Source organism: Elephantulus edwardii, unplaced genomic scaffold, assembly GCF_000299155.1.
Source record: "Elephantulus edwardii isolate Elephantulus edwardi_28Jun2011 unplaced genomic scaffold, EleEdw1.0 scaffold00014, whole genome shotgun sequence".
Classification (NCBI taxonomy): Eukaryota; Metazoa; Chordata; class Mammalia; order Macroscelidea; family Macroscelididae; genus Elephantulus; species Elephantulus edwardii.
In genome coordinates, this window is record NW_006399764.1 from 25,406,308 (window position 1) to 25,420,367 (window position 14,060).

Sequence of the window (14,060 nt, forward strand, 5' to 3'; positions counted from 1 at the left end):
AAAGAGGGTCACAGTGATTAGGACAGGGGACAGAACTAATGTAACTTTTTAGGAGACATCATTCAACCTTTAACAATGATCCTCCATAAAAGAGGGAACTTCTTGAAGGACATCCAGTGAGGTAAATACCACGAAGGGGCCAGGGTAGCAGCAGTCAAGACACCAGAAGATGCACTGCACTGGGGCATCCAGTGAGGTAAATACCACGAAGGGGGCCAGGGTAGCAGCAGTCAAGACATCAGAAGATGCACTGCACTGGGCAAATGCGCTGTGAAGGACCTTGCAAAGCACTAAAGAGCAAGAACGACAGTTTAAAGACTAAGGTGCACCCACCTGACCCATGTCATCGGATTCAGAGTTGCTTCATACACACGTGAAAGTTGGAACAATGATCCAAAAAAAACGGATGCCTCTGCTAGAAGCTGAGGGATGAGGACGTGCAGGGACGAGGGGATTAATCATAGGGTTGTACAATTTGATGGGTGGGTGAGGGAAATTGAAAGAACTTGTTCAAATTTGTATTTAAATTTTGTAAACAAACTAGTAGAAAAAATTTTTTTAAAGTGATAAAAAAAGTGATGCCTCTGAATCCCGGTGTTGGCAGAGGGTGGACTATACCACAGGCAGACAGAAGAACAAACAAATGTGTCTTGGAGGAAGTGTTACCAAGACGTTCCTTAGAGGCAGGGATGGTGAAATTTCATCTCACTAATACTTTGGACATGTTGTAAGGAGAGACAGATCTTTAGAGAGGGACATCATGCTGGGTAGAGTGGAGGGACAGCACAGGAGGGGAAGACCCTCTATGAGGTGGATTGATTCAGTGACTGGGGTAATCGGGATGGGTGTGTCAGAGGCAATGAGATTGGCACAGGATAGAGCAGGGTTTAGGGCTGTTGTACATAGGGTCGCTATGAGTCGCAAACGACTCAACGGCACATAACAACAACAATACTTAAGGCTGTCCTAAATGCCAGGCTAACCAGAGATCCAGTGGCATTCTCATTACGTGGAGTATTTTGCTATGAGCTCTTCTGAGAATCACCCGTTAGTCATCGGAATGGTTCTCATTCTCTCCCACCCTCAGGTACGAAGGAGACATGGAGCACCCACCTACTCGGGAACGATTTCTCACCTCTCGGGGCCCATGAGGTGCTAGTCCTTGGGAAAACATTTAACGCTGGGAAAAGCAGAGTTATCAAGAGAGGAAGATCTTACAGGAGACGAATGAATATCTGACGACCAAAATGGACTTGCGTCTGGTGAGGCATGAGGGTGGTGCCGGACAGAGCAAGGCTTCAGTCTTGTTCCTAGGGCTGCTATGTGTGCTGGTTGACACGGTGGCACCTGACGTGGAGCCTGCCTGACGAGGTGGGCACCGTGGCTTCTCTGTGCACGGTTATCGTCATCAATACGAGCTGTGCTCAGCAGTCCTTTTCCTCATGACAGCCCCTCCTGAGGACAGAGCTGTGAGTTTCCAAGTTGCCTCCCACTTACCGAGAATCCCAGAATCTCTCGGGCACCCCGAGAGGTGAGAAATCATTCACAGATAGGTGGGTGCTCTTTGTCTCCTCAACACCCGAGGGTGGGAGAGAATGAGAACCATTCTGATGACTGACGGGGGGATTCTCAGAAGGGCTCATGGCACAGTACTCCATGTAATGCGAATGCCGCTGGATCTCTGGTTAGCCCGGCGTTTATGGGCTGCTTTCTATCTGAAATGAGTATTGTTACATTCCGATATCTCCTGCGGAAAGGCAGATATAAAGACAGGCTTGTCCTGAAGCAGATAGCATGGACGCGATTCCTCAGAAGATCCGGGGGTAACACGCAAACTGAGGGTTGGGTCCGCACCTGACAGGCATGGGGACAGGCGGCAGGCCCTCCGGCTCCCAGCACCCGCCGTGAGTCACAGTGAACTGTGCTCCACAGTGTTACGTGACTGGGCTGCCTGACCATCCTTTCAGGGCGTTTCTGGATGGACTCAAACCTCCCACCTTTGGAGCGAGCAGCCAAGTGTGTTCACAGCTCACATGATCCAGGAACTCACAGCATCTCATCCGTGGCACACACCCCAGCCCAATCACACTTTTTATGCTTTCAGAAGTCGTGGGAGATTCAAGGCTGTGCCTCAAATTTCTCTCAAGAAGAAGTGGGAGGGATTTAGATCCACAAGGATGATATGTCCCTCGCTGCAAAACTCCCATGAAAAAATGAAAACGTGAAACGTGCCGAGCAGCTCTTACTAAGCCTCTATCGTCCGAAGAAAAAGGTTTGCAATTAGAATCACATTAGAACTGTCAGAGCTAAACAATATTTTCTTTTCCTTTTTAAATACTAAAGGACAGAAATGGATTTTATGGTAGTCCCGTCCACACTATAGCAGCAATTAATGCAATGCAAAGATATTAAAATAGCAAGCCAGGTGTCGTGGGGCAAGTGAGAAAGCGTCAGTATTGTGTCTGGTTAAACAAATAACCCAACCCCTTTATGCAGAACCTGGTGAGACAAAGACCGCTTCTCAACAGCCGGAGTGTATCTGTGGCCAGCACTGATGGTCAAAGCCATGGGCAGCCACACAAGCTCACAGACACGTCGGTCAAGAGACCATGGAAAACAGCTGTGCGGGCCATCACACGGCGGAAATCGAGCTGACATGGGCTCTCGGGCAGAACGGAGGATCCTGTTTAGAGTGAGTCCTCTTAATACTGCATGCAGGGAGTGCTGGGACCTTAGTGGTAAGGAACTGTGCTCCCAACCCAAAGGCCCACAGTTCAAATCCAGCAGCTGGTCAGCAGGAGGACGGGCGGTCTCCTCTCATGCCTCTGAAAACCCACTGGAGGACCAGTGACAGGTCAGTTACAAGTCAGCGGTTCTCAACAATGCTGCCGTCAGGCCTACTTTCCTGGACTCGTGTGGATGGAGCGAGTCAGTTCAGTCAGCTGTGGGGACAGAGGTGGCGGGTGCCAGGCTCGTGCCCCGTAAGGAAGGTGGTGGCTCTGGTGGCTCCTCCCCTCACAGAGCGTGACGATGGGGCACTCACAAGCCCAAGCTGGGGGCTTAGCTATGGCGCTGTCACTCCTGCTTCGTGCTGTCCTTCTCAGGAACAGGATGGTACACCCACAAGTGCGACCTGACCCTGGGGTTGACAAGCTCCCTGAAGCTGGGATTCATGACCCTCGGGACACATTTGTGCATGTGTGTGAAGCTGGGCATGTTTGCTGCTGGGCCTCTGCTATTCACAGAAGCACACACTGGGCTAGTCCACTGGCCAGAGCAAGGGCAGGGGGCACGCAGAGCACATGCGTGAGCCGGCCCAGCCCAGTCGGCACAGCCCGGGCCAGTGGGGATCCCAGTTACAGGCAATCGTTCATCACGGAGTGAGTGTCACTGGGCACAGATGACTGGGGGTCAGGGCCTCTGCCTGTCCTGAAAGACTGGAGGACTCTGTGGTCCCTTCAAATGGTAACTGGGACCTAAAAAGGGCATCAAGCTTGGCAAATTAGAAAGGGGGCAAAAACGAGAACCTTCCATGAGAGACTCGGACGCTCCACCGGTCAGGGAGACAGCTTGGGATCAGGCATCAGCTTTGTCCCACTATATAGTGGACTTGACCTGGCAACATTTAACAACAACACAATACAACACATCAGGTTACTATGAGTCAGCACCACGTCCACGGCAACTACCAGAGGCCGGTGTGAAGTGCTCCAGAACCCAGAGTCATGGATTTACGCACGGCCTCGGAGGAGGGCCGAGGAAAGCCCCCAAAGGGGCCCTGAAGCGGGCAGACTGATCTGGATGCTGCCACAGACGTCCAGGGACAGGAGCACAGCTATGCAGCGACAGGGGGAGTGGCTAAAAGCAAAGGCACCAGTCAGTCTTGAGGGGCCTCTGGTGGCGTCGTCTATAGGTACGCAAGGCTGACACAAAGGTGGCACCACTCTGGAAGTTTGAATCCAGCCATGGCTCTGTGGGAGAAAGATGAGTCGTCTCTGCAATTCAGAGCCTCCAAAACCCCCGGGGCAGCAAGGAGGTGCTGCTGAGTCCACACGAGTCAGTCTACTGATGAGGTTCTGGTGGAAGAGTGGCTTAGGTCTGAGGATGCGAACAGAAAGGTGGGTGATTCCAAGTCACCCGCTACACAAAGAGGCATCAATCAGCTCCCTCTAAGATTTCCACTTGACGGGGAGTCTCCCTCGGAGTCACTACGACTCCAAATCAACTCGACAGCAGTGACTTAGAATCTGACTTAAAAGAGACACAAACCCACCCAGTGGCTCTATGAGAGAAACACTGGGTAGTCTAGAAAATTCTAGGGGACAGTTCTACGCTGTCCCACAGGGGTGACCCCAAAAGGTGAGAACCAACCAGCTGGCACCTCACAGCAACAGCCTGTGGTGACAGCAACTCCCCAGCAATGCTGGTGCACCTGCGGTTGAACCGGACAAAGAGCAGCATGACTGCAGAAAATGGAAAGCTTTATTTTTAAACACTAGTACATTTACAGGCGGCTGTAAAAAGGGGGACGGGGCATTATATTATATTAGTTCAAAACTAGCCATCAGATATTATATATGTAAACTCTAATTTTACAAACACATAATGAGAGAAACATAGATTTTATAAATATCTACTCAGAATATGCATTATGAAAAGAAAAGTGTTTAAAAATAACAGTCCTGCATCTCCCGCTTTAAATATATAAAATCCCAGTACAGTTTACCCGAACCCTCACTGAGGAGGTGTGCATTTCACAGAATCCAGCAACTCAGTTCCTGGCAGCTACAATCAAAGGGATTGGAATGTAAAAAAATGTAAAAGGTCTGTACACGGCAAATCTAGACCGCTCACGGAAAATCTCATTGCCCGATGTGCCATCCGAGGTTTAAAAACATGATATAAAAATTGTTATTTTATAAAAAATTTTTTTTAATTTTATTTTTAAACAAGGGAGAACCTGTCCCTGATTGTGGAAAAATATAAAGGACCACCTCCCCCCCCCCCGAGGTGACTAGAAGGAAGGGGCGAAGCCCCCCCTGTGTTTCCTGACCGGGGCCCTAAGCTACAAGGGTGCCTCTCTTCTCTGGCAGTGGCTTTCATTTTCTGGTGGGTGATTTCCCTTCACTTACAAAAAGTCTTTGGGCTCAGAAAAGAGAGCTGGGCATTAGGGCAAGCTCGCCAGAGGATGGCTTGGGATTGTTTGTTTGGATCCAATCAATACTGTGGTGCTGAGTGTGAGGGGCTTTGGGACCTGGAAGCAGGGCGCACCCTCAGTCACCCACCCCGCCTGGCCCGCAGGCACCACCCCCCTTTGCAACGAGCTGCTCCACTCTGCAGCTGCCCCGGGACTACTGTCTCTTCTGACACCTCTTCTGGAAAGAGCTCTTCAGAAACGTGCGGTACACGGGGTCGTCCACGTACTCGTTCTTGAACCGGGAGCTCAGCACTCTCTGCCTCTTCTTCTCCCCTTGGATAACGTCCGTGCCGTAAAACGTGTCCTCGAATCGCATGTCAGAGGCTGTGGACTGAAGAGAGCAGGGTTACACGGGGAAGAAGGGAACACTGGAGCCTGCCACGTGAGGACATGGGCGTGCAGCAAGCCAGGCAGGGGCAGGGCTCACCCGATGCTCTGGACCCTCCCTCACCATGGCCATGTGGCTCCTTCAACCCCTCTTTCTCCAGAACCTCACACTTCACCTCTGGATAGACCCCAAAACCAAAGCTGGGTCTACAATCTTACAAACTTTACATTTCAGGGCCCTCACCTTCCTCTCTGCCAGGCTCTCACCCAGATTCATCCACAGTGGCCTCGCATTCACCCCCATTCATAGTTACGGGCCACTGCCTCAGCCTCTCCTTGGAAATAGATCTCTTGTCTAGGGGATGAGTGCTGTTCCTAGGACACCCTGATGTCATCTGACACCTTATCGGACCACTGTCTGAAACACTTCCTCTGTTGCTCAATTCTGATCACAGTGGATTGAAACACTTCCTCTGTTGCTCAATTCTGATCGCTGTGAATTGTTTGTTCCTCTAACTCTCTGATTTGCATCTGTCCCTCCCGTCTACTCATCGGACCCCAGGAGACTCCCATCCACTTGAAGGGCTTCAGTCCTGCATCCGGTCCAAGATGTTCCCACCTCTGTTCCCGAAGCTCCCTTCCTGTCCCCAAGCCTGTCTGAGCCAGTCTGCCCCACATACACGTCCACCTGGCTTAAACTGCATTCAAGAGCCTCCCTCATCACTCTCCTTTCCACAGCTTCCCCTTACAACTGAAAGACGGAACAAGCAAGCTTGTCTCAACTAGATGCTCCTTAGATGCCGGGAACAGGAGACTTCATCTCCCATACTTTGGATGTGTTAGCAGGAGGGACTGGCCTGGAGAAAGACAACCCGCCGGGTGAAGCATGGGGTCACAAGACGCTCAGTGAGAGACTCCCTAAGGTCTACACTGCCGTTGGTTGCAACAGTAGCATCAAATTCATGAGGGTGGTGCCAGGCAGGGCCCATTCTGTTGCCGCTAGGAGTCAAAACCACCTAGGCAGCACCTACAACACACCCCCAAATGGCACGCACGGACACTAGTCAGAAGCCCACAATCAGGGCGCATGTTCCCCACACCCCCATTTGTCCAGGCTTCCCCTACATGTACCTCCAAGCTCCATCCTTTCTTCCTTATCCCTAAACCCTAAAACTGTCTGACAGAGGACTCTCCTTGCTACCTTCTGGACGCCCTGAGCTCCTTGGGATGGCCCTTCATAGAGAACCACCAGGGAAAGCTCCCCTCGAACTGTCTGACCCCTCGGACATTCCTGACCACCTTCTGGATGCCCCGAGCTCCTTCGGCTGACCCTTCATAGAGAACCATCAGGGAAAGTTCCCCTCGAACTATCTGACCCCTCAGACATTCCTGACCACCTTCTGGACGCCCCGAGCTCCTTGGGATGGCCCTTCAGATCTGCAGGCTTGGAAACCCTACTCGGTTACTATGAGCTGGAACTGACCCAAGAGTAATGGTTTTGGTTTGGGGGTTTGGGTGATCTTGCAGAAGCAGATTCCCAGGTGTGCTTTCTGAGGGGCCTCTAGTGGACTTCGACCACCAACATCTGGTTAGCCACCAAGCATGTTAACCGCGTGCCCATCGAGTCACCCCCATAATCCCTGCCTTGTCTCCCTCAGACTGGCACCTACATGTACTGTGGTCAGTCACCCAATTATTTGGAGGCCCACCCACACTCTGCTGGCTCAGGGCCTCCGCCGCCCGTCTTTGGACATGCTGCTTCCTCTACAGGAGCTGCTCCACTGTCTCTCTGCCACAGGCCAAACGAGGGGCTTTCTGCTGGCTTCCTACAGCCCTGCACTTCAGCACACCACTATCAGGACTGTGAAGACGGGGAGGCTTTCCCACATCAAGGTTCCTGAGGGTGGCTGCCGCCACCAGAGGGCGTGCCAGTGGAGGAAGGTGCCCCACACTGCGTAGGGCAGGAGGCGTCTACCTCGCTGCAGCTCCAACTCACCCACCTAGCACTCCTCACAGTCTACACTGCTGCTGGCGAGAGCTCAACTCATAATGACGCCTCATGCTGGAGCACAGCGCCTATCGGCCTGGGGCACTAATCTTTGGGGCGTCGGGTCACCACTTCCTTTTCCCTGGAACCCCTGGGCGGTTTGAAGCACTAACCTTGCAGTTAGCAATGAGAAACTTAAATGCTGCACCACCAGGGCTCCTTAAAGTCTGCAGGGAAGCCCCATAATGTTCTGTTAGAAGAGTCTGAGTAGTGTAAGTGGTAAAGTGTCCAGCTACCAATTAAAAAGCTGGTAGTTCAAACCTATTCGGAGGTTCAGACCTACTCAAACCGGCACGTCTGGCTTCATGGTTCTGAAAGAGCAGTTCTAACAGTGAACAACGCCGAGCCCTAATGTCCCCTCCGACTGACCGCCTGTACTGCCCTGCTTCCAACAAGCCGCCTGCCAGGGCATCTGTTCGGTCACCAAGGCCACCTCCCTAGGTGACGACTGAGGCAGAGTCAGCATTTAGGGCTTGAAAACACATTCTACCAAAGGGGAAGAAGAGAAGAACAATCACAGTTGCAGAGGGGCCTGGATACGAACAGGTGTTCTTGGCCAGTTCAGCTGGTTCTCGGCCAGGGACGGTTATCCTGGCTGGTTGAACAAGGTTCACTCAGGAAGAACACTCCAGAACACTCAGAAGGGCAAGTGGGCCTGCTCCCCCCGGAGGGAGAGAAATTTGGAGAGGACATCACTGTGTGCGTCTCGGCCTCCTCTGAACGAGCTCCGACTGCCTCTAGTGCTGAAGTTACCAGAGAGGAGGCTGCCTCAGAGCTGCCCAGTGCAAGAAGCGCCCGCCCCTCAGGCAGAGACAAAGCCACTTCCACAGGCGCTAATTATGCACCGTTGCTATGGTGACGCCAGGAGACAATAAAAGGTAATGGGGCCACTTCTGAAGTTCACGGAGAGGACCCAGCACAATCGCTGAGGTGGACTGCTGACTCTTCCGGAAACCTTCTCTCCAAGTCAGCTAGTGTCAGATAAGCAGAAGTCATTAAAACAGAGGCCTTCCACTGAGGGACGCTACCTACTCCCTAAAAAGTCCCAAAAGAAAAACAGACTCCCTAATCAAAACATCTCCCATCAATGAATTTTCCAATGAGTTTTGTTGTACTGACTGAAAAAAAAAAGGCACCACAGACACGCTAAGCGAGAGCTGGAAGGTTCTGGACCAACCTGAAGACATGGCAGGTTTGCTACGTGGGGAAGAAGTCTGACTCTGGAAGAACTCAAGTAGTCAGTGGGATGGTGAGCCCTGGTTCCTGAAAGGACCTCCCACCAGATTCAGATGTACGGTGTCACGCATTGCATTCAGAGCGTGTATAGGTGGTTTATAGATTTCTATTGTCTTTGTGTTAAAATTTTTCTCCCAAGAATTAAAACTAAGTTGAATGTGTTGCTTAGTAGATGTAGTACTGTGTTCTGATCAAGCCGCCGGCGAGGTCATCTAGGCAGCTGAGCTGAACCTACAGTGAGCAGAGACAGCGGTCAGAGCAGGGTGGGGAGGAGCTGACTTCTGAGGGATCAGAAAGTGGTGTGTGAACCCTACAAGACACAGCGGCTGGGATGCTAATTTAGGATAGGAAAATCAAAGACCTGAGAAACTTCCAGGGGGCTGCCTGCTCCAGTTCCATCCTCTAAACAGGAAGGGAGGGCAGAGGGAAGCGATTGTCTCACCATCTTAGAAAGGAAACCTGCGTTCAAGAGCTTTCTACATCAGAGAACGCTGAGTTCCAGATCTGCCAGGTCTAGCTCACGTCTTGACAACAGAAATGTCTGATCTCCTCGTTCTCTGTGGTTATGGTTGGTGGTTAATCCAACTTCAGGTGGGTGGGTTTCCTACACAGTGCTTCTCTGACAGGGAGGGAGCAGCACTCTTCCAGCGTCTTTCTCTGGACTCCCACTTTGAAAGACCTTCATCTGAAGGTCATGGGTATAAAGGACAATCCGTTCAGTTCACACCTGACACAGCGAGCTGCTCTTAAGATCACACCTGCTAGGAAAGGCACTAACAAGTGGATGACGGAGGGAATACATGGATTGTCAGTTCTGGGGGTTTTTCATGTATCACATGATAGCCCTGCTGTTAAGATGTCCTGAGGTCAAATATGATTGATAGAGACCTTATGAACAACAGTCCGGAGCCTGCCACACCCTGCGCCGTCCCCTGGCTCTGCCACGCTGGAGCCCAGGGCTGCAGCCACAGAGCCAATCCAGCTGGGCGACCGCTGCACTCTCTTCGGCTGGCCCTTCCCAGCATGCTGGCTCTTCCAGTGATGAAAACTCTTATCGCTGCAGCAATAAGACAAGCAGGCACTCAAAGCTAGGAATGCCATTTATTATGACAAATGGAATTCTTGATTTAAAAAAAAAACCCTCTTTCATTCCAACGTCCCTGTTTGAGACACTGGCTGCACCAATGGAGTGAAGAGCAGATCAATCGGGCCGACGGTGTGGGGTCCCTTCTGTTCTCACAGCGGCCTTAGGAGTCAGAAGCCCCTCAGTGTCATCTAACCACAGCCACCACTCATCCCCGATGCAGTCCAAGTAATAAACTGACTTCATTTCAGGGCCCACTAAGTATTTACGATACAATAATATAGAACCCGAGTTACTGTGAATTCTCGTTTCCAGCCATCTCTGCTTTGATTATCTGACCATGCTTATTTATCTTTTAATGGCCTGCCTGGGACTTGAGCAGTCCAACAATGGACCAATCCTTATGAAGGTGACACAGGACAGAGTGATGTGTCACTGATTCTATTAGACATAAGACGGCCGTGAGCTGGTGCAAACCCACTGGCCACCAACAATAAAACCGCGTACCAGAGGCTCGTATCCGCGCAGCAGAGATCATCTTATTATTCCCGTATGATGATTTGGCCTTTGTTTCCTCTTTTGTTACAAAAATGAGAGCTTAGCTTAACTCATAACTGAAACAGCGAGTTTCTGAGGGAGCAGGAAATCAACACATGACACAAGCGTGGAAAAGGGGCCTCCAATCATGCCACCCTCTAATCTCGTCCTGAGGGCCCTTTGGATGGTGTCCCTTCCTACGACTGGTAAAAGCCTCACAGAAAATTCCATGAAAGGTCAAACATGTATAAGGCACAAATCTGTCAGAGGAAGAAATTTTCACATTTTTTTACTAACACAAATGACAGCAAAATACCAGAAGTTCACCCTGTGAAAGGTGGAAAATGTGACAGAAGTCTCACATCTGGCTGTCCTCAGACCGCTTTGTAATAAATTATTGTCTCAAGGTCCAGGACGTCTGCAGACAGACAGAGAAGCACAGGGGAGAGGTGAGGCCTTCACTCGAGGGTGCTGGGGCCCTTGGCCAGACTTACCAAGCGAGCCTTCACTCTCTTGGGCAGCTCTTCATCTAGGGTGTAGATGTCTTCTCTCTTCATCCCCAGCTGGGATCCATCTTCAAATTCCACCTGATGGGAAATGAGGTATCATGACAGATCAAAAAGAACCAACGAACGCTGGTCAGTTTGTCCCGGTTCTGATCTGCTTTGTCACAAACGAACTGCAAACAAGGAAGACAGCCAAGAGAGGTGGAGCCCATCTCTCATCAAAAGAAGGGCAAGACACATGAGCGTGGGCGAGGGAACGGGGAGCTCTGGTAATGCACTGGTTAAAATGTGGCCACTAACCAAATGTCAGTCATTCAAACCCACCAGCTGAAGAGTACGACGCGGCAAACTGCCTCCCTACTGCGTTACAGGTAACTTCGGAAGCCCTGAGGGGCAGGTCCACTCTGTCCTCTAAGGTCGCTGTGAGTGGGAATCAACAAGAAGAGATGTGGTTTTCTGATCTGATGACCTGACTGGGCAGACAGTGTCTTTGAGAAGATGATCGATTGCCCTACTCTTAATAATCCTCCCTAACAGGTAAATCATTCTCAAGTTCCTATAGGACCTTGGCTTCAAAAGCTCACTTCTCTGTCACATTCATACAATGGTATGCCCCACAGCACTGAAAAACAAGTACCTTGCAAAACATCACACAATATGATGTCCTGGAGGACATTACGCTGAGTAAAATATCTCAGTCACAAAAGGACAAATACTGCACATCACCACTGTTATAAAACTGGACTGACATGGGGGCTTGGGGGAAACCAGGAAAAGAGGGGATAATGAACACTGCACTGGAACAGATGAAGGAAAGAACTATTTAAAAGGAATATATTATTTGGCATTATCTGTATGACAGCAGTTCAGAGTAGGAGGTGCATTACAGAGTGTGCAGGGGGTGGGGAGAAGGAGGAAAATAAGCAACAATGAATGAATAAAAACCTAACTTTTCTGTAAATTTTCATTAAAATCACAATTAAAAAAATTTTTTTTTAAAAAAAGCTCACTTCTGAGTAATTGAACAGGCCAGGTAAAACCCACTTTTTCAATTTCCTAACATGCAAATCAGTGATGTCACTGACATCTCCTTAGAAGAAATTACCTGGTAAATAAGTCCAAAGTGGGGGTGGGGGGAGCAGGGGAGGAGAGAGAAAGAGAATTGTGTGAGAGTATGTGTGTTTGTATGTAATCACTAGGGAACCAGAGTTTGGTGGGCACAGGGAGAGGGTGAAGGAATTGGCACAGATCCACCGGGAATCTAAAGCACTTGGTAATAGTGGGCATAGATCAATAGTGATTAATTTCATAAAACACAATGTATAGAAATGATTATATGAAACACAATGTGAACATGAAAGGCATGAAACACAATGTACATGAATGAAACACAATGTATATAAATTATGTATACAAACACAAAATTAAAAAATTAATATAAACATCCTCATCTGTATACAGGATGTTCAACACTCACTGCTCCCTACACTTGGCAAATAATTCGATAACCTGTTGTCCTGACATTCTGTACCTGGCCAGACACAGCAGGTGATGCTGGCTTACAGAAACCAGAGCTTTCAGTGGGCCATCACCAGGTGGCTAGATTCAGGGTGAAAAGCTCAATTGTGAGCTTTCAAACCCAAGAGAAGCCTTCTAGGAGAAACTGCACAGGCCATGCAGAGAGGGCTGTGCCCACAGGTCCTCAGAGGAACCACTGCTGACATCTTTGAAAAGCCTAACTTTTTTGGTCTGAAATGTTTTTAACCTTTGAATAAATAAATGTTAGTGGAGCCAGTTAAAAGGAAAGTGAAGCCAAGCAGGAGCTCTATACCATTCATTTTTTTAAAAAAAAATTCTGCTGGGGTTTGAGGACTAGGTTAAAATAAAGATAAAATACTTAATTACTTTTCCTTGCTCACATCTGACTAAGCCAGGTGATAGGGTGAAATTGGGTCTTAGCTCAGCAAGGTGAGGACAGGACGGTCTTCTCCCTGACTCTGTGTCAGCGGGACGCTCTCTTCAATGCTTATTAGGCTCAGCTCTCAGGCACGGTGCTATCAGAGCTATAACTGCCTACAAAGACATGTCTTCCATCACCCATTGTGTTAAGATCCTGCCAGCGAGGGGTCAAGTGTAAAACAGAGAGGACACCAGGTCTACCAGACTGTGGGTGATCAGCATTCCAGGCTGCCTGGGTCTGGGGAGTTTCCTAGACTCAAGACTTCCAGGGATGTAACGGGGACCATCTCAGGCAAAGCAAGACGGGCCGCCCTAAGAGTAAATTCCGGCCCTTCTGTCAACCACGAGCCTCGAATAAATTACTAAAACATCTCTGAACCTCTTTTTTTTTTTTAAAACCTCATTTATAAAATGGAAAGTCAAGAATACTATGAAAATCAAAAGACTCTTTGGTGGCACAGTGGTGAAAGTGCTTGGCTGCTAACCCCAAGGTCGGTGGTTTGAACTCATTGGCAGCTCTGGGAGAGAACAATGCATCATCTGCTTTGTGAAGGTATCAGCCTATTCTCTAGGTTGTCAGAATCAAGTCTGGTTGGGGTTGGAATGAGGGTCAAAAAACAACAACATGTAGTTAAAATATTGAACACTGCAACAGATGCTAATTTATATCTATTTTTGTCAATGTTTTTGCATATCTGATGCTGAGGTTGAATAATCAGACACTATAAAATGATCTCAAAAGGCACCGTGGCTTAATGCAAAATTTAAACTATTTGTGCTTGAGGGTAATTTTTTAATACTAATCTTCACTTTTTCATGAGGTCTATAAATACGCCCATAGCGTCATGTCGCTTGGTCATCGCAGCATCAGCAGGAGTTCACACGGCGCTGGCTAATTAACCTGCTGCAGCGTCTCCTCATTATGTGATCTTCGTGGAGCACCCGGCTCTGCTAAGAAGCTCCCGCAGCATTCACTGTTTGGGAGTGGGATGATTTTCCCTGGAAAAATGGGGTGATGCGTCCTTTCCAGGAGACCCCATTGTATGTGTGTCCGGTGGACTTAATGCCCAGTTCAGAACATTCTGCTGCAAAAGTACTAATCACTGGCCTTACACCAACCACCTGAAGCTGCCACGTAACACTGCACCGTGCACAGGAGCGATGGTC

At 49.4% G+C, this 14,060-nt stretch overlaps 1 protein-coding gene across 1 annotated transcript in view; it reads right to left on the reverse strand.

Annotated features, from left to right (window-relative positions):
• Positions 1 to 5,351: 5,351 nt before the first annotated feature.
• Positions 5,352 to 14,060, reverse strand: part of KDM4C (lysine (K)-specific demethylase 4C) — a 311,865-nt gene continuing 303,156 nt past the window's right edge. Inside the window, exons 20-21 of the mRNA XM_006881356.1 lie at positions 10,923 to 11,015; positions 5,352 to 5,528 (exon numbers count right to left, since the gene is read on the reverse strand). Coding sequence (XP_006881418.1) covers positions 5,352 to 5,528; positions 10,923 to 11,015 — 270 coding nt within the window. The remainder of the gene's footprint in view (positions 5,529 to 10,922; positions 11,016 to 14,060) is intronic.